Below are 26,436 nucleotides of genomic sequence, written 5' to 3' on the forward strand. Positions count from 1 at the left end.
ACTTCCATTTATCACCGGTGGAAGCTCAACCATTTCCCACAAAATTGTAGAAGAAAGATAATTTTGTATTTTTTTTAATTTAAAATTTATTTTGACTTATTAGTATTATAGTTATTTTAAATAACTATTATATAGAATAATTGTAAAAAAAAGAATACATGAGAAATGATAGAAATACAATCTTATTGTACAAAATATCTTACATAAATTGATATAATATAATAATATTGATTAAATAAAAACACACATAGTCTACATATTTATTTATTTTTGTTTTTTATTTTTACTCAACCAATCATTTAATGCCATATTAACTTGTAAAAATGTAATTTGTTCAATGAGTTTTCACTATTGTTAATACCCGTTGTAAATAAAATATAAGACATTATTAACTGCAGGACCCGCGTTGGACAAAGCGCAATAAGGTACTGAGTATGTGAAGTTTTAGAAAAATAAGTACTCTAATGTTATTATGCGCTTCTATTGGGTTTTGTGTTAGATTTCAAAAGAATTTGAGTTTCTACTTCCCTGTGTTATTTTCCCGTAGCAGGATTGAAAATCAAGTCATTCCCACGAAATTTCTCTCTCACTGTTCTAAACTGATAGAAGCTGCCATAACTCTGTAAACAGTCATTAAGCATTAAGCAATGTAGCCATAGACGATAGATGAGTACAAGAACAACATCAATCTTCGAAATTGATAGCAATCATATGTCGCAAATCCTCTCCACTCTCAGGAACCCCCGCAAGCTGCACAAAATCAAACAGGTTCGTTCTTTCTTGTCCACAGAACAACACATTTTCACAAGTGATATTGTTCTGAAAAATCGTCCAAAGTCATCGTTATCATCATCAGAGGACCAGGAAATGGAAACCCACATAGATTTATCTTCTGTAAGTTTCGATGGTATAGCAAAATCTGGCCTTTCTAGGAGTTCTCATTTGTTGGAGACAGAGAAAGATAAGTCATATGCTAATGCTTCATTAAAAGACCTTCTTTTGAATATATCCGATGTGGTACCTGCAACTGCGCGTAAGTTTCTGAGATTTTTAGTGTTGAAACCTGAAAATGTGCTTGAAATATTGGTGGGGTTTTGGTTTGAGTGTGAAAAGGTTGGGTTTAGAAATGAAAAGGTTGAAACTTTATGGGAAATTTTTAAGTGGGCTAGTAAGCTATATAAGGGTTTTAGGCATCTTCCTAGATCATGTGAGGTTATGGCCTTGATGCTTATACGAGTGGGGATGCTGAAAGAAGTTGAGTTATTGCTTTTGGCAATGGAGAGGGAGGGGATTTTATTGAAAAGTAATGAAATTTTTAGTAATTTGATTCAAGGGTATGTTGGTGTTGGTGATGTAGAGAGGGCTGTTTTGGTGTTTGATCAAATGAGGGGGAGGGGTTTAGTTCCCTTCTTGTCTTGTTATCGTGTTTTTATTAATCATTTGGTTAAAATGAAAGTAACCCATTTGGCTTTTCGAGTATGTGTAGATATGGTGGTAATGGGGAATAATTTAACTGATCTAGAAAAGGATAGTTTCCATGATGTTGTTAGGTTATTATGTAGAGACAGAAAGATTCAGGAGTCGAGAAACCTTGTTAGGAAGGCTATGGCTTTTGGATTGGAGCCTAGCAGTTTAGTGTTCAACGAGGTTGCTTATGGGTATTGTGAGAAGAAGGATTTTGAAGATTTACTGAGTTTCTTTACTGAGATGAAGTGTACACCAGATGTTCTTGCTGGCAATAGGATTATTCATACACTATGTAGCATCTTTGGTTCAAAGAGAGCAGATTTGTTCGTGCAAGAGTTGGAGCATTCAGGTTTCAGGCCTGATGAAATAACTTTCGGGATTTTGATCGGTTGGACTTGTCGTGAAGGGAATTTGAGAAGTGCCCTTGTCTTCTTCTCGGAGATTTTATCAAGAGGCTTAAATCCTGATGTACATACCTACAACTCTCTTATCAGTGGGATGTTTAAGGAGGGTATGTCAAAGCATGCCAAAGAAATTCTTGATGAAATGGTGAATAGAGGGATAACTCCCTCTTTATCCACCTACCGAATTCTTTTAGCTGGGTATTGCAAAGCCAGGCAATTTGATGAAGCAAAAATAATGGTCTCTGAGATGGCTAAATCTGGTCTAATTGAACTATCTTCTCTGGAGGATCCACTTTCCAAGGGTTTTATGATCTTGGGGCTCAATCCATCAGCTGTCCGATTGAGAAGGGACAATGACATGGGATTTTCAAAGGTGGAGTTTTTTGATAATCTTGGAAATGGACTTTATTTAGACACAGACCTAGATGAGTATGAGAGAAAACTAAGTAAGATTATTGAAGATTCCATGATACCTAATTTTAACTCTCTTATAAAGATGGTACATGCACGTGGTAATTTAAAAGCTGCATTGTTGTTGGTAGATGAAATGGTTCGCTGGGGTCAAGAACTGTCTCTGTCTGTCTTCTCAGCACTAGTGAAGGGCCTGTGTGCTTCTCGCTCCCATATCAAGGCGTGCACTGGTCTTCTTGAGAAAATGCCAAAATTGGCCAATAAGCTAGACCAAGAATCTCTCAATTTGCTTATTCAAGCATGCTGCAAGAAGGGATTGGTACGTGATGGGAAGAAAATTTTTGATGGGATGCTTCAGAGGGGTCTAACAATCGAGAATGAGAGTTATACTGCTCTATTAATGAGTTTGTGTAAGAAAGGCTTCATCAAGGATCTTCATGCTTTCTGGGATATTGCTCAAAAAAGAAAGTGGTTGCCTGGGTTGGGGGATTGCAAATCACTTGTGGAATGTCTTTGCCATAAAAAATTGCTGAAAGAATCATTGCAGCTTTTTGAATGCATGTTAGTGTCCTGTCCCTGCTTAAGGTCAGATATTTGTCATATATTCCTGGAAAAGCTTTGTGTTACAGGGTTCTCCAGCAATGCACATGCACTGGTGGAAGAACTTCTACAGCAGGGTTGCAACTTGGATCAAATGGCTTATAGCCATCTTATAAGAGGGTTATGTAAGGAGAAAAAGTTTTCAGTTGCATTTAAAATGCTGGACTCTATGCTGGATAAGAACATGGCTCCCTGCTTGGATGTTTCTGTTTCATTAATTCCACAGCTGTTCAGAACTGGTAGACTTGAAAAAGCTGTTGCATTAAGAGAGATTAGTTTGAAGGAGCAACCTTTATTATTGTTTTCTTTCCACAGTGCCTTCATAAGTGGATTTTGCGCGACAGGGAAGGCTGAAGAAGCATCTAAGTTGTTCCGAGATATGTTATCCCAGGGGATGCTTCTGGAAGATGAAGTTTACAATATGCTGATTCAAGGGCATTGCGAAGCTAATAACTTGAGGAAAGTCAGGGAGCTACTTTCCGCCATGATAAGAAAAAGATTAAGCCTGTCGATCTCAAGTTATCGGAATTTGGTTCGCTGGATGTGTATGGAGGGTGGAGTCCCGTGGGCATTAAACCTGAAAGAGTTAATGCTTGGACAAAACAAGTCTCATAATCTCATCATCTTCAACATCTTGGTTTTTCACCTTATATCATCTGGAAACATTTTTCATGTGAAAAGAGTTTTAGATGAACTGCAAGAGAATGAGTTGCTACCAGATGAAGGCACTTACAATTTTCTAATATATGGGTTTTCAAAGCATAAAGATGTTTCAAGTTCTATGTACTATATTTCTGCAATGGTTTCTAAGGGATTTAACCCCAGTAATCGCAGCTTAAGATCAGTAATAAGCTGCCTGTGTGAAGTTGGGGAACTGGGAAAAGCCTTGGAGTTGAGTCAAGAAATGAGACTAAAAGGCTTGGTCCATGATTCAATTGTTCAAAATGCAATTGCTGAGGGGCTTCTTTCTCGGGGCAAGCTTCAGGAAGCAGAACATTTTTTGGATCAGATTGTAGATAAAGATTTAGTCCCTGATACTATCAACTACGACAATCTAATCAAGCGGTTTTGTGGGTATGGACGACTAGACAAGGCTGTTGATCTTTTGAACATAATGTTGAAGAAAGGAAGCACTCCTAATTCCTCTAGTTATGATTCTATAATTAGTACATGTAATAAGTTGGATCCAGCTATGGATTTGCATGCGGAGATGATGGCTAGGGATCTGAAACCAATTATGAACACATGGCACGTGCTTGTCCATAAACTATGCCAAGAAGGAAGGACCACCGAAGCAGAAAGGCTGTTGATTTCCATGGTTCAGTTAGGAGATACTCCAACACAGGAGATGTACTCATCTGTAGTTAACAGATATTCCCTTGAAAACAATCTCGGGAAGGCATCTGATCTCATGCAAGCTATGCAACAGAGTGGTTATAGTCCAGATTTCAGCACACATTGGTCTCTGATAAGTAACTTACGCAATTCAAATGACGAGGACAACAACAGGAACAGCCAAGGTTTTCTATCAAGGCTTCTTTCTGGAAGTGGATTTATTAAGTAAATATTATTGATGATTCCTATAGTGGATTAGGATTCCCCAATTCAAAAAGTAAAAGCACCATTACTGTCTTCCCAGGTTCTGGGGTTAGTCTTGCATCGTTTTGTTTTGATGTACGGCCAAAATGTTAGGCCTTTTGTAGCGTGAGATGTATATTTGTGAAGTCTGTTCAATACTTCAATATATCAAATATAGAAGCGAAATTTTTGTGAAGAAAAGAATTTCCTTTTTGCCTGTTTGTTCTTTCTTTTCCTTTGCAATGCATTTATCCTCGTGAAATCTAATTCGAACCAACTCTTGGCTCTCCTGTTCTCACTTTTGAGAGGTATTCCATTTCCCTTTAACCTTTTCCCTCAGTTGAGTTTTCATCTGCAAGCCATTGATTTCTCGATTCTCGAACACCTCCATAATGAGACACGACAGCGTAACGTGGGTGCTAGATTTTTCACGAACACCTCTATAAAGCTGGCGCTAAGTATTTAATGTGGGTGCCAGTTATTTATGTCAATTTGTAAAATTTCTTGTGTGCTCTGCTCACATGAAAGGGGAGAATATTTAATTTATATAGGTGATAAATATTAGCTACAAAATAAATAAACTTGGGCGTCGTCAAATATTATATTTATTTTGCTTTCAAAAGTTTAAGCTGAAGGCTTTTCAAAAAAAAAAAGAAGTTTAAGCTGAAGCAAAGCCCCGAACACGCCCTAAGATAATTAAAGAACGGCGTGTGCTGTATATCGGTTTTATTTTCATACCGTATTTATAATCTCATTACTAGATTACCTTTCCTTCACATGGCCAACTTGATGTTAATGCCTCCTATTTTGTGCCGCTTTCTACTAATGTATACTTCATCAATCATCATCCTATGATCTTTGCATCGCATAGAACTGTACACAAATTTTCTTCCTTAAAATAAATAAACACGTTGTTGACTTGCAATGAAAATAAAATTGTATAAAGTGCAAAAGCCAGTGAAGAACCCAAAATGTAGGGAAGCTTTTGATGTCTTTCTTGTTGATGAAATAGCAGTAAGTGGATTGGTTCACACTATGCAGTAATCAGATACCAACTCAATAGTGTCATTCCCACTAGCTACCAAAAATGGCAACTGCCCCATATCCCCAAAATTCCCATGCAGAGAGTGGAATATCCTAAAATCTAACAAAGAACAATAAGAGGATTTCTTCTCATCTTCTCAAAAAAGGAGTGCAACCAACTAATCTTCTTTTACCAATTTGGGTCATGTGTTTGGTCTGGTGGAGTTGGAACTTGGAAGAGCTATTATCATTCTTGATGGAAACTTCAAAAAATAAATAAAGGAAATTATTAGCTATATATCCTTAAATGACACTCGTATTAAACGTGTGTGAACACTTTTTACGTGTATCACTCGTATATCCTAAGTTGACAAAACACTTCTACCGTCCACCAATCCGTTAACTTCCGTTTGCAAGCGCTGACATCATAAGGGTAATTTAGTCTTTTAAGATTGACTAAACTTTGATTAAAAAAAAACATGTCATCCCATTTACCTAATAAAAAATGACATGTCATATGATATATATTGATAAAAATGACATGTCATCCAATTTATCAGATAATTGCTAATAATTGCTAAAAAAAATTACTTTACAACCGAATCTACTCCTCCAAAATTTAACCTAAATTTTTGAAAATCTACTCCTCCAAGCTCCAACTGGAAATTTTTATGGTATAATATGTATAATTGTAAATAATATGTTGTTAATAATTTTTTTATGGCATAATATTGATATTTTTTATGGATAATTATTAATAATATGTACCATTAATAATTTATTTTTTTAATCAAAAAAATGTATTGTTAATAACAAAATAAAAAAATTGTGTATTAAAAATTACGTTAATTTTTGAGGTAAATTTATCTTTTTATCTCATTTTGAGTTTCAAGGGGAAAATAGTCAATTTGTCACAATTCTGTTAACTTTCTAACGGAAGTTAACGGATTGGTAGACGGTAGAGTGTTTTGTCAACTTAAGGTAAACGAGTGATACACTTAAAAAGTGTTCACACACGTTTGATACAGGTGTTATTTAAGGGTATATAGCTGATAATTTCCCATAAATAAATAGTGCAAGTACAGCAGGTAGTCTTATAAAAATACATTATCACATAGCTTTAGGAAGTCAGGTCATGTTACAAGCACAAATTTCCTGATACGTGGCAAGAATGTGGGGCGTTCAAGCAATTAAAAGCTATCCAAACTGCTCTCGGTTGTCTTGTTTTTGCATGTTAGAACACATGCCCGCGTGCATATAAATAAGCCATTCATTTCTCGTTTTCCATGCACATTCAAATCTCGATATCTAAGTGATCTATAACCTTTAAAGGAACATAGAAATAACAGATAATTCCATTTAAGGATAATGAAGGCAGGTGCTGTTGAGATTGGCGAGGCCAAGAATTCAACCCCAAGATATGGGGTGAATAAAGGAATTTCAATACTAGATTTCGTTTTGAGGCTGCTTGCTTTCGCTGGTGCTCTAGGAAGTGCAATTGCCATGGGAACAACTAATGAAACACTTCCTTTCTTCTCACAACTCATTCGATTCAGGGCTGAGTACGATGATCTTCCTTCGTTCACGTAAGCTCTTCTTCATTCCTAAGTTAAATACAATCGTAATCATATGTTTTAGCTAGCATTTTCGTTGGCAAAATATTGAGCTTTTCATTTGAACAGGTTTTTTGTGGCAGCCAATGCTGTTGTGAGTGGATATCTGATCTTGTCTCTCTCTCTTTCGATCTTCCATATCGTTAGAAGCAGAGCACAAAAGAGTAGAATTCTCTTGGTCTTCTTTGACACGGTAAATTCCATAGACACTAAGCTAATGTGTAGCTCAATGAACACGATCTTTGTGTCTCTATCAATTGCATGAGCAAATAACTTGCATGAGCAAATAAGTATCACATAACTTTGTGTCTATTGACGCAGGCAATGCTAGCTCTTTTGACGGGTAGTGCATCAGCAGCTGCTGCTATTGTATACTTAGCACACAAGGGGAATGCTAAAGCAAACTGGTTTGCTATCTGCCAACAATTTAACTCCTTCTGTCAGCGAATCTCTGGTTCTTTGATCGGATCCTTCGTAGGAATGGCGCTGCTTATACTGATAATCATGTTGTGTGGTGTAGCCCTTTCTCGACGTTAATATTGGTGATCAGTGTGTCAAAGTGTGTCGGTTGGTTTATCTTTGCGGATTCCCTTTAACGTTGGTTATCCTTCTGTAATGTAATGCATTTGCTGTCTTCGAAGTTGCCATTTCTTTATTTGAATGTCAGTACAGCGACCATTAGTCTGTTTATCTTTTGTTTTTGGAGTGAATTTTCTACAAGCGGATGAGCAGAAAGTGTCACAAAAGAATCGTCCCCTCACAAAATCTTTCTAATACAGCCACTAGCATCCATTCATGTATTAACAAAGAAGATTCATTGTCAACAAGATTCATAACGTTAATTAATCAATGAAGTTTAAAATTGAACTAATATACAAAGTGGACAATGCAATAATTTGATTAAAATAGAATCTGGCAGCCAACTATAATCTTCACTTTCGGCAACCGATCTAGTATTTTCTTGTGGGTCAATTTTACAGAATTTGGTATATTACAGATAACCAGAAAGACTCGAAGATAAAATTTAAAACCCAAGAACGATCAAGCTTTCATTTAAGCTTGTATAATGCTCGCTCACAACACGGTTAACATTTAAGGTTAGAATGAGAGTATTTTTCTAGACTACTTGCAGCTCAAGTATCCAGGTTTCCTGAATTTGGCATAGGTTTCAAATTAAACAAATACTGCAAGAAAGCTTTATCATCTGCTTCAATTAGGCTACAACCAGGCTGTTTCTTTATCTCGCTATCATCCATCAACTTTCTAACCTTTTCAACCCTGTTCCACTCGCCTTGTGAAGCATAAATGTTGGAAAGTAATACGTAGTCCCCGCTCTCATCCTTTCTCATGTTAAGCAGTCTCTTGTTTGCAAGCCTTCCCAACTCAACATCGCCATGAACTCTACAAGCGCCAAGCAGAGTTCTCCAGATAATGGCATTGGCTTCAATATCCATATTGTCTATGAACTTGAATGCTTCATCCAACAGTCCGGCACGCCCTAGCAAGTCGACCATACACCCATAATGCCTTATATTTGGCTCGATATTATACTCATCCCTCATAAGCTTAAAATATTTCTTCCCCTCTTCCACTTTACCTGCATGACTACAAGCAACTAAAACACCAACAAAGGTGATCTCTGTTGGCCTAACTTTTAACCTCTGCATTTCACGAAACATAGCAATTGATTCCTCGGCAAAACCATGAAATGCTAACCCTCCTATCAATGTACTCCATGTTGAAACATCTCTATCCCTCATCCCAAGAAACACTTCTATTGCTCTCTCAATGCTTCCACATTTAGCATACATGTCTATTAGTGCGTTCCCGTGTAAAACCTTTGCGACCCCTGAAGTCATATCCAGAAGTGTACAGTGTACCTTCTTCCCTACTTCTAAATCTCCCAAGTCTGCGCAAGCAGTCAACAAACTCAACATAGTCACATCATCTGGCCGCTCTCCCACACTCCTCATCTCCTCAAACATCTCTAATGCCTGCTTATTCATTCCACAAAGAACATAGCCAGAAATCATCGCATTCCAAGACACAACATCTCTTTTAGGCACCTCATTGAAAAGCTCATTTGCTTTCTCCATTTCTCCTTGTTTCGCATACCCAGTAATCATCACATTCCAAGAAACCAAATCCCTGACTGGCATTTCATCAAAAAGACTTCTCGCTATGCTTAACTCTCCTCTTCTTGCATAGCCTGCAGTCAAAGAAGACCAAGCAACAACATCCATTTTCGCATCACCATCAAATAGCACACTAGCAGTATTCAGATCACCACAATTAGCGTGAAAGTAAATAAGGCTATTCCTAACAAATCTGTTAAACTCAAACCCGTATTTAACAACTTTTCCATGAACACAAAACCCCATGTTTCTATACAAAAGCCTAGTACAGGCTTTAAGCACAAAAGAAAAAGTGAACTTATTAGGCTTTATAGAGCATTTCTCCATCTGGGTATATAAAAAAACAGCGTCTAGTGGATTCTGGCTCTGAGCTGAGCCTCTAATGATGGTGTTGTACATGAAGGTATCTGGTTCAGTAATTTTCACAAACATCTTGTGGGCGTAGTTTATTGCACCTGGAATGACGACAGAACCGGAATAAATCAGTTCTCTTAAAGCTGAAGAGTCCGAGTTGAAGCCATTGATGGTTACCAATGCTTGGATTTGTTTCAAAGTCCGGAGATTTGTGCATTTTTTCCATAGCCTTGAGCTTCGGTGCCGATTTGTTCTGTTTCTGTACATCACGTGCAGTGAAGTGAGATTTGTTCTTATGGTTGGTTTGGGCCTTGCGAAAGTAATGCCAACTTTCTACATGCCCAAACAAGCTTAGCCAACGAAATGGACAATATTGAGCCCTTTTAAAGTTATTTTGTCCTGTGTTTCGATTTAGCGTATCTTTCAATTCCCGAGTAAATCGAACTAAACCGAACTGATTTGCAACCTTGGTTCAACTTTCGGAACAAATATATACAGTCCAGTGAGATACATCAAAGTCTCCAATATCTTTAAAGACTCGTTGACGTTGATAAAGTAACTCGAATTATTTATATTTAACATTGATATCTTTTTATTAGAATCGAGTTGTGTCATTTTGACTGAAATCTAAAAGTACCTGATAAAAAAGGGCAATATTCTTTAGGATATTCTATGAGGTACCATGTAGGTAGAACCAACATTATTGCATCTCATTAAAAAAACGAAGTTATTTTTTATGATCTATATATATATATATATATATAGATAGATAGATAGGTTAACCGTGGAACAATTATTTATTTACTATGTGTATCAAATTTTATATTGATAATAATCTTAAAATCAAAATCCCCATTTGATCAATTCATCTATAAAAATAAATAAATTAAAAAGATTACGTCACTCATAACGTAACCCTTCAACTTCATATAGTATTTAAGTACTTTTGATTTTATCCTCAGCCTTGCATATTATCACAGGATGAATATTTTACGTAGCACACCCATGCAACAATTAGACAGCTCTTACTCGAGTGTTAATAAATAAACCTTGAACTTTTCAACTAGCTAAGCTGATATGCTTACAGAACAGTTAGAGAGAAAAGTGAGCAAATGAGCCAAAGAGATTGTGTATTATTCACAAGAGAGTGTGTACAAGAGAGATTTGAGAGCTTGTTTTGAATTATTCATAAGTTTGATTGCTTGTTGCTCTTAAATGGAAATCGCAAGTGCTAAGTGCTATTTATAAGGAGACTTGACTAGTTCTAAAACTTTATAACTCTAGAGAGTTCTCACGGTTTTAAAAGAGCTCTCATTTCTACAATATCCTAGAGTAGTCTAGAGTATTCAATGTACAAGTTACATGCGACAACACTCAAACATTATTTAGACATTTTCTATATGTGTACAAATAAAAAATATGGTAGACATGAAACTTTCTAAATCAAACCAAGTTAACATCCCTTGATTTGAGTATTTAGTCTATTTGACTTGAAATTAGGACAGCCCATGACAATATAATGGAGAATGTTTATCTAACAATCACGATATTATTGCCAGCCAATTTTAACCATAGATATGTTACTCACATTTTATTTAACTAAAAGCACTAATCAAGTCATTTTTATAAGAAATTAGGAAAGGTTAGGATTTTTGGTTGTTAAAAAAAAAAACCAACCAAAATCTACCACCTATTTCATATAAAACTCTAGTTGGTTACAACTCCCACCCTATGTGTTTCCAAATCTTCAACTAGTTTATGTCATGACGTATTCAAAGAATAAAATTATTATAATTTTATTTGAAATTGCGCCCTCACAAAGAGATGTAGAATTATCAAAATATTATTAAAAATCTTATCCTATGCCAGCGATTGTATCAAGTGTTTCCGTTGACTTAGACGCTGTAACGTAAATTTAAAATCTCAGGGATGCTTGGTACTTAATTCACGAAGCATTTTTACTTATTTGCGTCTGAAAAGTTATCACACTTTGATTAGTAATAGTAAGATATTTTTCACTTTGTACCCAGATGTTAATCCACTTGGCCGATCTTGTAGAGCGCAATAAGCTGATAATTAGTCTATAATTATCTTATAATTTAATACATATCAAGATGTGAATAACTGATCCTTTTTTAGTGTAAAATAAAGGGTTTGGTAACCACAACTTGAGATTAACCATGTATAATAAGCAGAAGCTGCCAAAAATATTTCAAATGCTGCCGTAATTCCGCCGCTTTTTGTAATGTCTTTGCATGATCACATCGTATTTATCTAAAACATTTTTTTTTTGGGTTAAAACAAAAGTTGAAATGGTTATGTCCTCATCATGAATTTGATTGGTGTCAGAACATTATTTATTTGTAATAACTTTTTTATTTTATGTGTTGCTTCTTATCGATAAATAATACGATCTTTTTACTTTTTAAATTGTGACAATCTATATATACATATATCTACAATTTAGTAAAAATTTTCTATTTAAATACATATATATTTTACTGGGCGTTCTTAATTTCCCAAAAAGCACTATTTCTATAATAGAATTCTATGGTATTATATGATCATACTTACATTCACCGAAAATGACAACAGAAAATATAACTTAAAAGATAAGACCGATGGTTTAATTATTTAGTAAGAGACACAATTTAAATTTAATGTTTGATACCATCACATAATATTATTTAATTATTCCGCACGCTTAACACCATTCATCAGTTTATTCATGTAATTTTGAATATCATCCTTATTGATGTGGTACTGTTACCAATTGCGTTAAATAAGTTAAATCATGAGTAAATTTGTCACGCTTTAACGGCATTGAATTAAGTTTAACGAAGTAATAATTGTTTCTAGATAATCACACCCAATGCATCATTATTTTGAAGCAAGTGCCAATTAATTAATTCAAACAATTAAGCTTGACCATAATCTAATTGATAGTAACTTTGTAATGATAATTGGGTAGCCTAACTCTACTAAACTGGTTGCACGCCTTTCGCGCACTTTTCAACAAATAAAATCCCACCACGTGTATTGCTCCTGTCATGGCATCATGTCGGAACAGAGGAAGCAGGGCCCACAAGCGCCATCGCAGCGCTTGGGTTTAAATTTGTCAACACATCAAAAAGCGAAGTTCGGTACTACTTTTGATCCCATCCAGTTGGAAACCTCCACGTGGAGGAGTTTGGCTGCCTCACCGTCGGCAAAGGCGGCACTGTCCATTTCATTTTTCTAGGATCTTACGTGGCGGATATCAACGTTGACTGCGTGATCTAATCTCAGCCGTCGGACCAAGAAGGTTGCCTAGACGGTTGAAATTCCTCAAAATAGTCGATCATCGCCACGCGTCTTTGGTGAATATTGAATTATTTTCCTGAAAAGGAAATAAGTCATTTTGGCATTTAAGTAATTAAGAAACATTCAATTATTAACAAACCACATCAACAAGACAACAACAACTACAACTGACCCAATTACAATCTTCTCCCTCATCTTCACATAAAATCATTTCTGTATCTATTTAATTAAACTAAAAGTCTCAATTTAATTTATATTTAAAAACGTACAAACGTCCACAATGAAAGTTGTATACTAATATAATTTAAATTATTTTTATAATCATGTTACTATTGTTATTGTTTGTACTAAAATAACGTTTACAAAAGCAGGAAAAATTAGTTATTGTTCGAGGATAATGATAATTACATGGCTGAGATGTTCACTAATAATAGTTAGGTAATGAGTAATAGTCACTTATTAAATTAAAAAAGAAAAAAAAAATCTTTCTGGAAGGATGTAATCTAAAGAAAAATCGAATTATGAGCACGGAGGATGTAATTACACTTCAAAGAAAAGTATATTTATTTATTTTTTTCTCAAATAAGTTATTGATATACTGGTGCTATTGCTAAAGGCTTATTTTTCAATATTTTCATCCCAAAAAAAAAAAAAAAAGAAAGGTTTTACTCTCTATTTTCTCTTATGACAAATATGGTACCTTTTTTTTTTTTTTGTTCTCTCTAAAATTTTTCACAAAAAATTAAATTGGATGACAATGTGTTTAATGATGTTAAAAAAAATTCAAATTATTTTTCTTATTTATCATTATATGCGTTTCAATCCATTATTGGATGCAACCTACTTTTCTTTTTTTTTTAAAAAAAAATAAAATTGCATTATCTTATTTAAAAGTTAGGGTAAGAAAAATGGGAGAGGTGTGAGTATTTGTTATAGCATAAAGCATTGATGACATACTCCATTGAAGATTTTTCTTTGTTTTGACAAGTTTGGTCGGTTTCCTCCATATAGAGAGATTTTTGGATGGATAAGCTTTAGTTTCAACAGAAACCAAATCAGGAAAAGCAAAAGTGATGGCGAGTTTATTTTATTTTTCGAGTGCAAGTACACAAATTCTTCATAGCAAAATTAATTTTAAAAGGAAATAAGAATGAGGAAAAATGAAGAAGAAAAAGATGGTCACTTGATTGAGGGTGGGATCGTGATAAAATGGCTATCATCTGATCGAAAATATGCTTTGCTCAATTGGGTAATAAATAATCAACATTTCCAAATGCTTGTTTTATAACGGATAGAGCTATTTAAAATTGTGCAAATGGACATGCATGTTCATGTTGTTATTGCCAGAATGAACACAAACCTAATTTCTTTTAATATGAACAAAATAGAAAAGATAATTTCATTTTTTCATGTTCATGCTTGGTGCAAGATTCATTATGAGCCTCATAATCAACAACACAAAATAGAAAAGATAATTTCATGTTTTCAGATTTGTCATATTTGTCCTCTTGTCTAACAAACTTGCTTCTTCTTATGGAGCTCATCAATAATATTTTTCTTAAAATATAATTATTTTAAGGGTGCATTAGAAAAAAAGAAAAAAAAAAAAAAGAGCTTAGTGTAAAAAAATACGGTGAAATGCATCGTGAATCTATTAGTAACATTGTTTGGGGAGTGTGTGTGGGCAATGTGGTCATATCGACTTATATAATATGATATAATTCCTAATAATAATTATTTTTTATATAATGCATGGGGTGTGGCTCATGTGACTTTGACAATCTTTCCAGCATCAAAACCCCTCAGGAAAAAAATAATAAAATTATAATAAATTAATTTCCTAATTTCACCTCCCCAGTAGACAAATCAAATATTGCTTCTTGCACTGTGACTACATATATAATAACTTTGGTAAATAGATAACAACTAACAACGAGACTTTGAATCTGCCTAATTTTGTTATTCATTTTTTTCTTTATCACAACTAGCGTTCACAAAAGATCTTCATTACACTAACCAAAGAAAAAAGAAAAAGAAAAAGTGGTTATCAAATTTACAAGCAGGTAGCAGAAAATGAATTGTTCCTGGTCAAATTGAATGAGAAGATAAAAAATTACTACACAAAAAGATAAAATAAAGAAAGATGAAAGCTCGAAAATACCCACAAAGTTGCCTTACAATCCACGCTTCTCCAAGAAATAAACACTATTTAATTAGTTATACTCTTCACAAAACTTCCCTTTTCTCTTAAAACCTCATTATAAACAAGCTTTTCACTTCACAACTATTCTTCAGTTAAGCACCAGAGTCATTCTTAGCTTCTTGCAGGAATGGAGAAATATGACGATCAAGAACAGATTGAATTGCCTCCAGGATTTCGGTTCCATCCCACGGATGAAGAGCTTATAACTCATTACTTAACACCAAAGGTTTTTGATGGTTGTTTTTCAGCTAGAGCTATCGGTGAAGTTGATTTGAACAAGTGTGAGCCCTGGGATTTGCCTCGTAAGTAGCCTTTTATTATTGTTATTCTTTTTTTTTTTTGGTTCTTTTTTATGGAATTTATTCTAACTTTTTCTTCTTTCTTTTTCTTTTGGTGTTCGTGTTTTTGCTATAAAGGGAGAGCTAAAATGGGTGAAAAGGAATGGTATTTTTTTTGTGTTAGGGACAGAAAGTACCCAACTGGATTGAGAACAAATAGAGCTACTGAAGCAGGTTACTGGAAAGCCACAGGCAAAGATAAGGAGATTTACAAAGCAAAAGCACTTGTGGGGATGAAGAAAACTTTGGTTTTTTACAGAGGAAGAGCCCCGAAAGGTCAAAAAACCAACTGGGTCATGCATGAATATCGTTTAGAAGGCAAATATTCTGCCTACGACCACCCCAAAACAGCCAAAGTATGTGCCCTTCCTCTGTTTTGCCCCTGTTTCCCTCTGTGTTTACTCTGTTTCGGCTCTGTTTTCTTTGCTTTCACCGTGTCTTTTACAATGTTTTTGATGATTTTCTCTCTCTCTTTTTTTTTTTTTTTTTTTTGGTGGCAGAATGAGTGGGTGATTTGTAGGGTGTTTCAAAAGAGTGGTGGAGGAAAGAAAACACATATTCAAGGGATGGTGAAATTAGGCTCATTCGGGAACGGCATCGGCTCTTCTGCGTTGCCTCCATTGATGGATTCATCTCCTTACAATAGTGAAACGAGAACCACCATTAATGAAACCTCTCACGTGACCTGCTTCTCCGATGCCCTGGAGGACCAGAAAGCTCAGGAAGACATGATCGATAGCTTTAACAACTCTCTTTTAGCTTCTTCATCTTCCTCAAACCCTCACTCCGAAATCTCCCCTGCCTCAATTTTCTTTTCCAAATCCTCTTTTTCAAACTCACTCTACGCCGATCAAATCCTCCCACGTATTGCAAATATGCAATACCCAGATTCTTTTTTGATGCAAGACCAATCCATTTTGAAGATGTTGCTGGAGAATCATGGACCCAGCACGAAGAAAAATTCAAAAGCAGAGTTCTCACAGGATGAGTCAGTTGTGTCAAATCATGAATTCATTCAAGGGTCATTTGATGATCATGAGGACCCGTCAAGTTCTGCTGGCCCAGTAGCCCTTGATTGTCTTTGGAATTATTGAAATGTGATTTAGAATCTTAGTAATTATTATTGTTGTTGCAAAGTTGTGGGGAGTGTGTATAAATTATCTACATTCAAATAATAGGTAGTAAAATGAAGAGCGTGTATCAATATTTCTGCTTTGCTAGCCTTGTGGATTGTAGATATTTTCTCTGTTTTCGGTTCATTGGGGCTCAAATTGTAAGCATAGAATTTGTCATTTAATGACTAGAGATTTGTTATTGACTATACATAATATCAACATGTTTAGTTATACGTTTTCAAGTTCTTTACAGTTTACATTACTGACTTTTCTTCATATATCTAGCGGGATATGAGATTTGAGCAAGTCCTATTATGGCGGTATCTGAATGAAATATACTCCCATTCAAAAAAAAAAAGAAAAAAAGAAAAAAGAAGTGTTCAATGGTTGAGGCTCGGATTCCAGATCTCATGAAAGAAAACTGTGGATCTAACTATTCGGCTAACGGGGTCATGAATGTTCTTTTTCAAGTTTGCCATTCGTTTTTTGGCAGATTAGTTACCGATTACTGCCACTATATCTCTCTCTCTCCCAGTCTAGTCAAAGTTTCATGTCATATGTTAGGCCACCTAACAAGAGTTTAAATTCAGTTCCGATTAAAGAATAGGTGACAAGATGCACGAGTGCATTGAAAATCATTTAAAACAAAGTACAATCCTGTGATCTTTTACTTTGTTCGAGTTCTTAGCCAACTACATAGCTTGTTGTATCACATGGAGATAGATAGAAACTTATTCTGTTTTGATTGCAACACTATTTTAGATCCTTTGACTTTATATGAATGTATAAGATCTTAAGCGAAGGAATTTGAAATGTTCCATGGTAAAATATCTTAAAATACTTTTCAGTATTCAATTCGTTGAAAGAAAGTTAAAAATTTAAATAATATTGATGTATTTGGAAAAATAAAGATGTCATTTCTTTACTTTATCGAGTATTTTTAAGACACGCGTTGAATAAGATTTGTTCTACAATTAAGTACGGTAAAATTAATGTCAATTCATCGGCAATTGCACAAGTTTATTGCTTTACACGATCTTTATTTTAAATTTATAACTATTGAAAGAAAAATTAACTATGATATTTTAATGTTTTAAGAAGTTTTTTCACACGTAAAGATCTCTCGTAAGAATCTGATGAGAATATTCACACTAATTTATGGAGCTCCATTTACTATTCTTTCTCATTTTCCCAACAAGATTAGATCATCACCCACTGCCCAAGCCTTACACGAAATGAAACATTCTATATATTGAAAACGTTACTGTTTCCAATTAGATCAGTTGGAGCTATACTTTGTATTTTAGTGCTTGAAAGGCCACGAAATCCAATTTTAGTTTTGATATTGAAAATCTGCTTCACATAGCAATGACCTTATACAAAACGGTGTGCATTTTGTCCGTTATTGTTTCATTATTTAGTTGGTTGTGCCATGTAGTTTCTTTTTTCTCTGCCATAAATGAGCTGCAAACATAAGAATAATTGATATTTTGTCGACTCAAGATAGCATTATAACGTAAAAGCATTTTCTAATCTTTGCTATAAATCACATTGGACATTTTGTCCCAATCAACACAAAATCCAAATAAAATTTTGTAAATAAGGAATTTTATGATATTACAAAGGATATGAAACTATTCTTTTTAGATATATTTCAAACACCAATACACCATATGTGTGTGATTAGAGTGTGTATCTTTCTTTATTTTATTTTTTTAATTTTTCACGTATTTTAGAATAATGGATCTCTTATTAAAAAATTATATATTTAATATCATATTGTAATAACAAATACAAAATCATCAAATCAATATGAAATGAAGTTAATCTTTACTACTGAATTACATTATATATTTTCATTATTACGGTGTAAAATCTGAATTAATGGATTAGATAATGAACATTTTCAAAGTGTTCATTTTAAAAAGTATAATACAAGTTTACCCATACAATTCAATTCTAAAGGGGGAAAAAAAATCGAAATTTTCGAAAGTTATTTTTTCCGAAGTTACCAATAAAATAACTTTTTTTTTTTTTAAAAAAAAAAAAAAAAGGGAAAAGCTGTAGGACAAGAGAGTTAGGCAACCAAGTGGAACCCACTCCATTTCCCCGCGTCGTTGGTTTGCTATTAGACGCGGTGTTAACGTCACCACATGGTGGGCATTCAGACCGTTCGTTGGGAACTGCCACGCCATCTTTTCATTCTACTGACCACCAGTAAACGTTAGCCACGTGGTAACAACAGAAACACGAGTGTCGCCCATTATTATTATTATTGTTTATTATCATACTTTCTGCGAGAAAAGGCCCCCAATAATGAGATTCATGCGCAGCCTTCCAAGTTTCATCATCAATCTCTCCTAGTGGGGTCACCATTTTGCGTCTGTTTATTATTTTATTATTTTTTTGATAAGGCTTATGTCTATTATTCATTCCATCTCAAAGTTTCTTATCATTTTCCATTTTTTTAATTTAGCTTCCAAGTATGTATATATATATATATAAAGACCACGTGAGCATAGAAAATGAATGGTGATCACAACTGACCGAAAAATCTAATTCAAAAAATCTGATGTGATAAATTAATTGTCTTGATTTATTATTCTTAATCTAATAGTAAAAGTAAAAAATAATAATAATAATAATAATATGTATATCATCCTTTTCAATTAACAAAATCAGTCGGCCAAAGAACTTTCAGCAATCATTTTCGCATGAAAATCAACCAATGGAACCAAACATGATATATTCAAACACGCGTGTCATGAAAGAATCTCAATATTTGAAGCATTATTCAAAACCAACTCTCTCTCTCTCTCTCTCTCTCTCCGTTTTTGTTTTTTTTGTTTTTTTTTTCAACTAAGAATTTTTTTAGCAATCGAAAATTTTGTGATGCAATTATTATGCGAACATGGGTTTATTTATATGCATTAGAATTTCGCTTGGTAAGTTGTTGAAGCAAAGGCAATGGACCAGAAGTCAATATTAAACATAAACCGAAAACTGCCATAAAATGCAAAGACCTTATCATCTTCTCTAATTCCTATTAGGTATTAATAACAAATGATAAATAAAATAATCATTAAATGTGTGGTAAAATTTTTTATAAAAAAAAAAAAGTTTCTAAAAAAATTGATTTTAATGAAGTAGATGAAATTGGATAAGGGATGTTGGTGGGTCTTATCCTTGCTTTCTTTTCATGTACCACTTTAAAACAAAAGTACTTTGTATTTTAGTATGAATGAAAGTTACTTTTGCATGGAAATTGGAAAAAAGAAGAAGCAACACGTTTCGAGACTTGCTTCTCGATCGACAAAATAATTTGTGAGAAATTGTACTTTTAGTTCTATTTTTGCATGCTGTGGAAACAACCTCTGTTAAAGCTTTTTTGTCTTCTCGAGTGGTTTTTCATGCAAAATGCACTGTATCTATATCTTTCTCCTTTGTGTGAGAGGTGGCAACTCCAAGATTGATGATGATGAGGCCCCCCGTTTCTTTATCTTATTCGTAAGGATCAAGGTTGGAGTAATGCTAGTCACACACCCTCAGCACACTTTCAACGCTGAACGCACAAAAAATTTGTCGTTTTAAAACTTCAGAACGTGAGCCAAATTTGTCGGCAAGTTTTTTTCTGGATTCAAGGTTGAAGGTGTGTGACTGGCCTTAAGAGTTTATATATTTAGCATCACTCTTTGTATAAATATACTATAATTGTTTATCTTTACTTAATATTCTACACCAACAAAATAAAAGCTAAAATGCTATCATAATAATGAAAATTAAATTAGAATGAAAATATTTTTCCAAACTTATCAAATCTGACGACTGCTAACTCATTGTGATGCATGCATGGACCCAATCTTTGCTTTCACAAACTCTTTTGTCTCTTTGTGTTATATGGGAAAGTTGAAAGAAAATGTGACCAGACACAAACATCATCTCTTTTGTTTTTGCTTGACGTTGCAATGAGATTGGCAATATTATTACATTAGCTGTCTTCATGTTAATGGTTGAAATTCCAAGATCTCTCACTTTCAATGTATAAATCTATGCAGAGTGACAACGAAATTAAACCCAACGGGAAAGAAGGCATAATCAACACAAAAATAACCAAAACCCATGGCAGGTGAAAAAAAAAAAAAAAAAAATCTTTAGACGGGTACCAGTTACTTGGACTAACATTTTGAGTGCTATACCAAAAATGTAAGGTTTGAATCTTATGATATCAGATTTTCTTATCAATATGCAATTTTTAGATGCATTGTTGAAACAAGGCAAAAAACATTCTTTTCGGCTTAGGAAAAAATTAAATTGATATCTGCGATAAAAAAATCTGCCGACATTTTTTAGGTCTAATTAAGTTCAAATACTTGAAAGAATTCTTCTCTATATAGTTAAGGATTCGAGCCCCTTCCCACTAATTGGGTAATTCCTAAAATAAGAAAAACAAAAGGTTAAAGGAATGCGATATTTTCAACCTTGGTTATTCTGTTAGCCCTTGATAGAATTTAAAACAAAAGTGGGCATGCTTAGCCAGCTTTTTCTGACTTCAAGCAGAATAGGCCCAATTTGTGCATGCAATGCTTCCAGATTATCATTGACGAGCTTCTCCGAAAAAACAAAAATCATTGACGAGTTTATGGGCCTTGAGCCTCATGATTTCAATAATCAAGACTCAAGAGGCAACCAACTAAACTCTAAAAGCTCAAAATCACCCACTTTCCATTGTATGTATTGTGAAAGACAATCACACAATTCATGTTTAGTGATTAATTTGTTTGTGGGACATAATAATGTGGAAATTTCAAATGATTGTTCAGTCCAACTACCTATAGATTGATGTTGTAGTGATTACTACTTAATCATAAACGATTGATTATCAATCTTGGCATCAATTTATGACTAATGATAAGGAGACTTCTTTGAAATGACTCGCTAATTGGCACTGCACAACAAAGAGAATTCTTAATATCAGCATCAATTTCAAAAATTATGAGCTATATAATTTCATATTCTCAACTTTTCTAAGTTTATGAGCAGATCTGGTGGAGTTTAGAGTTGTCGATTGGGATGTCATATATAATTAGATTGATGTTGGCATTATCATGACAATGAGGGAGTTATATTGAAATGTTTGTTGAAAAAAATTCTGAATTGGGATTGTGATTGATGATTGACTAGGAAAAACGTTACCTCATGATTTCCTCATATTTTCGTGAGAATATGATTTGAACCATTTAGTGGTTGTTTTCACCAGATCCATATTAAATCTAACTTAAACAAGTAAATTTATATTTTAGGGGAAATTAAGCTAAGTTTGGATTCAGGTGTATTTTTTCTACTTTTAAAGGTAGGTTATATAGCTAAGGTGATATGGGATTGTGAATTGAGGTGTTTTGAGTTTGGAATAATATGGAAAGCTCCGTGGAGGTCGAATGAGTTAATTTAAAAAGTTGACTTAGGGAGCTTAAGAGAGCTCAAGGAATTGCTTTGATGAACTTAAGGATAGCCCTAAAGGGCTTATTCGGGGAACCCAGTAGAGCTCGTGGTATAAGTTAGGTGACCTCATATATGAAATATGATCTAAGCATTAGAATTATCCTAATAAGCATAAAAGTAAAGAATACACAATATTTTACGTGGTTCGATCTTTTGGCCTACATCCACGGGAGTAATCATTTCCAATCCATTATGTGTGTGAAGTATTACAAGATTCTCATTACAATATGAACAAAACCTTAATAAAGGTTGGTGATAATAAATAATAACATGAGGAAGAATATGAATTCATGAAGAGTTCTCTAAGTGAAAAATAAGGAAAACGTTTTTTTTTTTTTAGAGATAATATGGTCAAGATCTTTTATGGAGATATGAAAATGGAGGAGGAAATCATAGAAACGGAGGAAGAATAAGATGAAGCAACCTCTCAAGAAATCAAATCTAGAAAAAAGCTCATTTATCTTGTGTCATGAACTGAATTCATAAGATATGTGCTCTAAGGACATTTTTATCTTTTCTATCATATGGAGATTTTTTATTAGTGTCGTCTTCCTCAAGTGGGGCTATTTTCATTTTTTTCTTTTATTAAATTGATATTGACCTATAAGCTTAATGAGCAAGCAGTTCCTCTATCCCTCATGTGCTTCTTACTTTTTGCTCCCTGGCAGACCTTGGAGTAGTGGCCCTACTGCTTCTCAAAAGACAGTTGGGGATTGCTGATGCGTCTTTTCCACATTGCTATGCTCAACTGATTATTCTGATATTGATCCCTACTTTTAATCAGTAGTGGTTTTAGGTATTGGCGAACAAGACGATCGGCTAAGGCCCTATATTTTGAGAAGACCTTTTTTTAATAATATTTTCTTAATAGTTCTCTAATTAATAAGTTTATTTTTTAAAATTACGTATTGTAAGAAAGCTTATCTATATTTTTTAACCTTAATGTTAAAGAGATATAATTAATAATATTATTTAACCATCAATTCATTCATTGATTGTTAGTCTTTAAAAAAAATTAAATTCGTTACCTTTTGAGTTTTCCAAGAAAGCCTAATTATTTAATGTTAAAATCTTTGACTTTTAGTATTCCTTTTAATTTCTATTAAAAACCTTATAATCTCAAAAATTAATAGATAAAACAACTTCTTGATGTCTTATTTGCAAATAAAATTCTTACATCCGTTGGTTCATTTAAAAAAAAAATTAGTTTCTTGAAACAGAAAATTCATATCTATTATCTGATCACTAATTCATTTTTTCAACTTTCTATGTGTTATGGTTGCAAATATTCTATTTAAAAATAATATTATATATAAAAATAAAAAATATTTTTAATTATTGTTGAAATTCAATAACTAAGTATGAAACAAATTTTGAGATACTTTCTATTTATTTAAATATTGAAGTTGCAGAATAAAAAGAAACATCATACAAAAATTGTCATAAAGCTCAAAGGGTTCTAAAGTCGGCCTGCTTTTAACATAATGGACAAAGATATTTATTCTTTCTCTGATGGCATGTAGCCCACCTATTTCAGGGCTCCAATTGTCATCACTTTCCTTTTCATTTTCTACTACCACATTTCACTTGCTTATTGGTCCAAATCAATGTCCCAAATTTACTCCCAAACACCTCATAATTTACTCTAATAATTACTTAACATAATCTTAATATGAGCTATACAAAGATTAAAAGAGGTTCCAATTTTAATCTCAACTTAGCCTCAGTTTCAGATGTAAAATTAACCTTTAATTAAAGGTTTTAATGAGAAGATTTGCTGGATCTTCTGGCTCAGTTATGAAAGGCAATACATCTCTTAATCTTGATTAATTATTTCGTCAAGCTTAAAAAAAAATTGCTAATTAAAGGTAAGCATCTTTAAATATATAGATCTTCTTTCACACCCTCCCTCCCGCGCCACCTCCCACTCTTTTTTTTTTCCAAATAAAAATTGGGCAACTGCGCATTTGAAATTTTGAATATGATCCAATTATTGGCAGCTGACAACCACCGCGCAATAATAATGTAATTAATTTATTGCTTGCTAATTAAGCATTATAAATTTCTTTAATTATTAATTACTCCAATTTCGGTTATTTAATGGCCTAAGTGACTAATTCATTTGGTATAACTTTTCAGATATAACTTATTCAACTAGAGTTTTTATTAGTAAAATTTTTATAAGTAAAGATTTTACCAAAAAACTTTAGTTGTTTAGTTGTCAAAAAGAGTTTTTATGAAAAATTTTAAAATTAATTCAATTAGTAAGTTTTTCTTTTTTCAAAGTTATGTTATTAAAGGAGTAAAATAAGATTGTGAAATAAGTGAAAATTATTTTAGAAAATTTAACATTTTGAAATGGTTTTGCAACATCTACTCTCAAAAGTTCAAAATTTGAGCTATTAATAAGGGTAAAATGACATATTTAATCTTTAAAAGCTCTACTTGAAAGACAATCAAATAATGTAAAAATTGTTAAAAGAGCTTTTAAGATAAAGAAGTAATTCTGACTATTAGATAAATCATACTAAATATGTAATAATCTGGATCTAATGTACTAATTATTAAATTTTTGTAGAGTTTTGTGTGTCACGTCATTCACTAAAATTATTTTATTTTAATTTTATATTCCGAATTCTTTTAAATGCTCCTAATATTGGTCTCTTTTTTTAGTTTTTCAGGTCAAAACGTTTCCCCAACGGTTAAAGATATTTTTTTTTTTGAATACTGATTAAACATCAGATTACTGCATTACACAGATATTTACAACAACTGCTATTATAGCAGATATATTACACTGATAATTACAATAAGATATACATGATTGAGACTTATATTATTACATTGAATTCTGTGAAGTACATGCCCAAACAAATAACCCCTCACAGAGGAGGGATGTCAATCCTCCACTCGTATTTTGCAAGGGAGAATAATTTTTACATGTTAAGAACATTTAACCCCCACAAGTCTTGTGAGGGCAGCAGCACACCACTTCGGCCAAGGCCGAAGTGGCAACGGTTAAAGATATTAGATTCAAGGTATCAAGGCTAAAAGTTTTTTTTTTTTTTTTCTATATCCAAATTTCTTCTCCATTTTCTAGACTTGTGTGATCTTAAAATCAAATTATTCACATTTGATATGAGAGAGCTTATTAAAATTTGACTTGACTGCTATCTCAATCTCTTTAAATTGCATGATTTTAAAATCAATCATTCACATTTTACATCATAGAGCTTGTTACTGGTCTTTATAACTCTCGTTACGGTTTCAACTCCCCTTTCTTATGCTTCCATTCAAGGGCAAATTGAAAACTCACGTGATCGAATGAAAATTAGACAAGTGTAATGGAAATAATTTAATACACAATTAAGACAATATTGGACCATACACAAAGCTAAAGCTGTCATTGAGCGAAGAAGAATTTAAGATCGGTGTCCCCATTGACGTTCTTTTCATTGGACCAGCCGATACAAATTTCAGATCCCGTTTGGCTCTGCTTTATGCTTTGCTACTCACCACACATGGTACACACCCCCACACACATACACGAATAATAATAAGAAATAAATAACATTGAATTTATCATTTTTGGCTTCTTTATTTTTTTCCCTCGTTATGGGACCCTTCTCTCCTTGTCTTTTCATGCTACAATCCTACAAATCAATGGAAGATTGAAGACCACCTTCAACAAAAAAAAAGCTTAGAGCCCACCTCAATAAATTGCTCGTACGCATTTGTGCTTATCTTAGTGACCAAAGTATCCCCTACCACTTGCTATTTCATTCCATTGAAGGAAGTCCTTCATTGGAAGTTACAGGGTTATAAATAGGTCACAATCATCACCATCAATTGTCAACTTTTCTTGGCAGGCAGGTTAAGTTCAAATTCACCTTTGTTTTAAATGATGAACCCCACATTCCTGATTATTGGGGATAATGGGTTAGAGAGTTAAAAGCAGGTTTTGTAGATAGAGTTTGTTTGAGTGATAAAATTTTTTTGGGTGTTCTTGAAGTACTGTTCTTTTTTAAATTCACTTCTTGTCATATAAATATTTTAATTAATCATCATAATATGCATTCACATACAGTAAATAGTAAATGAATCAGAAATAATGTTTCTGAAACATTAAAGACTTTCTCTTAATAAAGATATTTTAGCACTGGAAAGAGAATTTTTTTGATAAATTTTATGTGAAAATAATTGACATGACTTCCCAAGGAATGATCTATATATTTATAATTGACATGACTTCCCAAGGAATGATCTATATATTTATAATCTATATAAGGTAAACTTAATAAATGAGAGAAACTTTATTAAATTATAAAAATGAAACACAGTTAAATTGGGAGAGATAATAAGATAATTTGGTATATTAATTTTTTTATAAATA

The 26,436-nt window shown here is 33.4% G+C and overlaps 4 protein-coding genes across 4 annotated transcripts; 3 read left to right on the forward strand and 1 right to left on the reverse strand.

Moving 5' to 3' along the window:
• The first annotated feature begins 522 nt into the window (after positions 1-522).
• On the forward strand, positions 523-4,673 carry LOC102620469 (pentatricopeptide repeat-containing protein At5g15280, mitochondrial). Its single transcript, XM_006482561.4, has one exon. The coding sequence runs from the start codon at positions 667-669 to the stop codon at positions 4,444-4,446; it is 3,780 nt and encodes a 1,259-aa protein (XP_006482624.1). The 5' UTR covers positions 523-666; the 3' UTR covers positions 4,447-4,673.
• Positions 4,674-6,790: 2,117 nt separating this feature from the next.
• Positions 6,791-7,825, forward strand: LOC102620734 (casparian strip membrane protein 3). The gene is made up of 3 exons (XM_006482562.3): positions 6,791-7,069; positions 7,166-7,289; positions 7,418-7,825. Exons 1-3 carry the CDS (start codon positions 6,852-6,854, stop codon positions 7,631-7,633), a joined length of 558 nt encoding a protein of 185 aa, XP_006482625.1. The 5' UTR covers positions 6,791-6,851; the 3' UTR covers positions 7,634-7,825.
• Positions 7,826-7,991: 166 nt separating this feature from the next.
• LOC102621024 (pentatricopeptide repeat-containing protein At5g15300) lies at positions 7,992-10,083 on the reverse strand. Its single transcript, XM_006482563.4, has one exon. The coding sequence runs from the start codon at positions 9,850-9,852 to the stop codon at positions 8,230-8,232; it is 1,623 nt and encodes a 540-aa protein (XP_006482626.1). The 5' UTR covers positions 9,853-10,083; the 3' UTR covers positions 7,992-8,229.
• Positions 10,084-14,908: 4,825 nt separating this feature from the next.
• Positions 14,909-16,777, forward strand: LOC102621297 (NAC domain-containing protein 100). Its single transcript, XM_006482564.4, has 3 exons — positions 14,909-15,393; positions 15,508-15,785; positions 15,930-16,777. Exons 1-3 carry the CDS (start codon positions 15,219-15,221, stop codon positions 16,521-16,523), a joined length of 1,047 nt encoding a protein of 348 aa, XP_006482627.1. The 5' UTR covers positions 14,909-15,218; the 3' UTR covers positions 16,524-16,777.
• Positions 16,778-26,436: the final 9,659 nt, after the last annotated feature.

The sequence above is a fragment of the Citrus sinensis genome, chromosome 6 (genome assembly GCF_022201045.2).
Source record: "Citrus sinensis cultivar Valencia sweet orange chromosome 6, DVS_A1.0, whole genome shotgun sequence".
NCBI classification, from domain to species: Eukaryota; Viridiplantae; Streptophyta; class Magnoliopsida; order Sapindales; family Rutaceae; genus Citrus; species Citrus sinensis.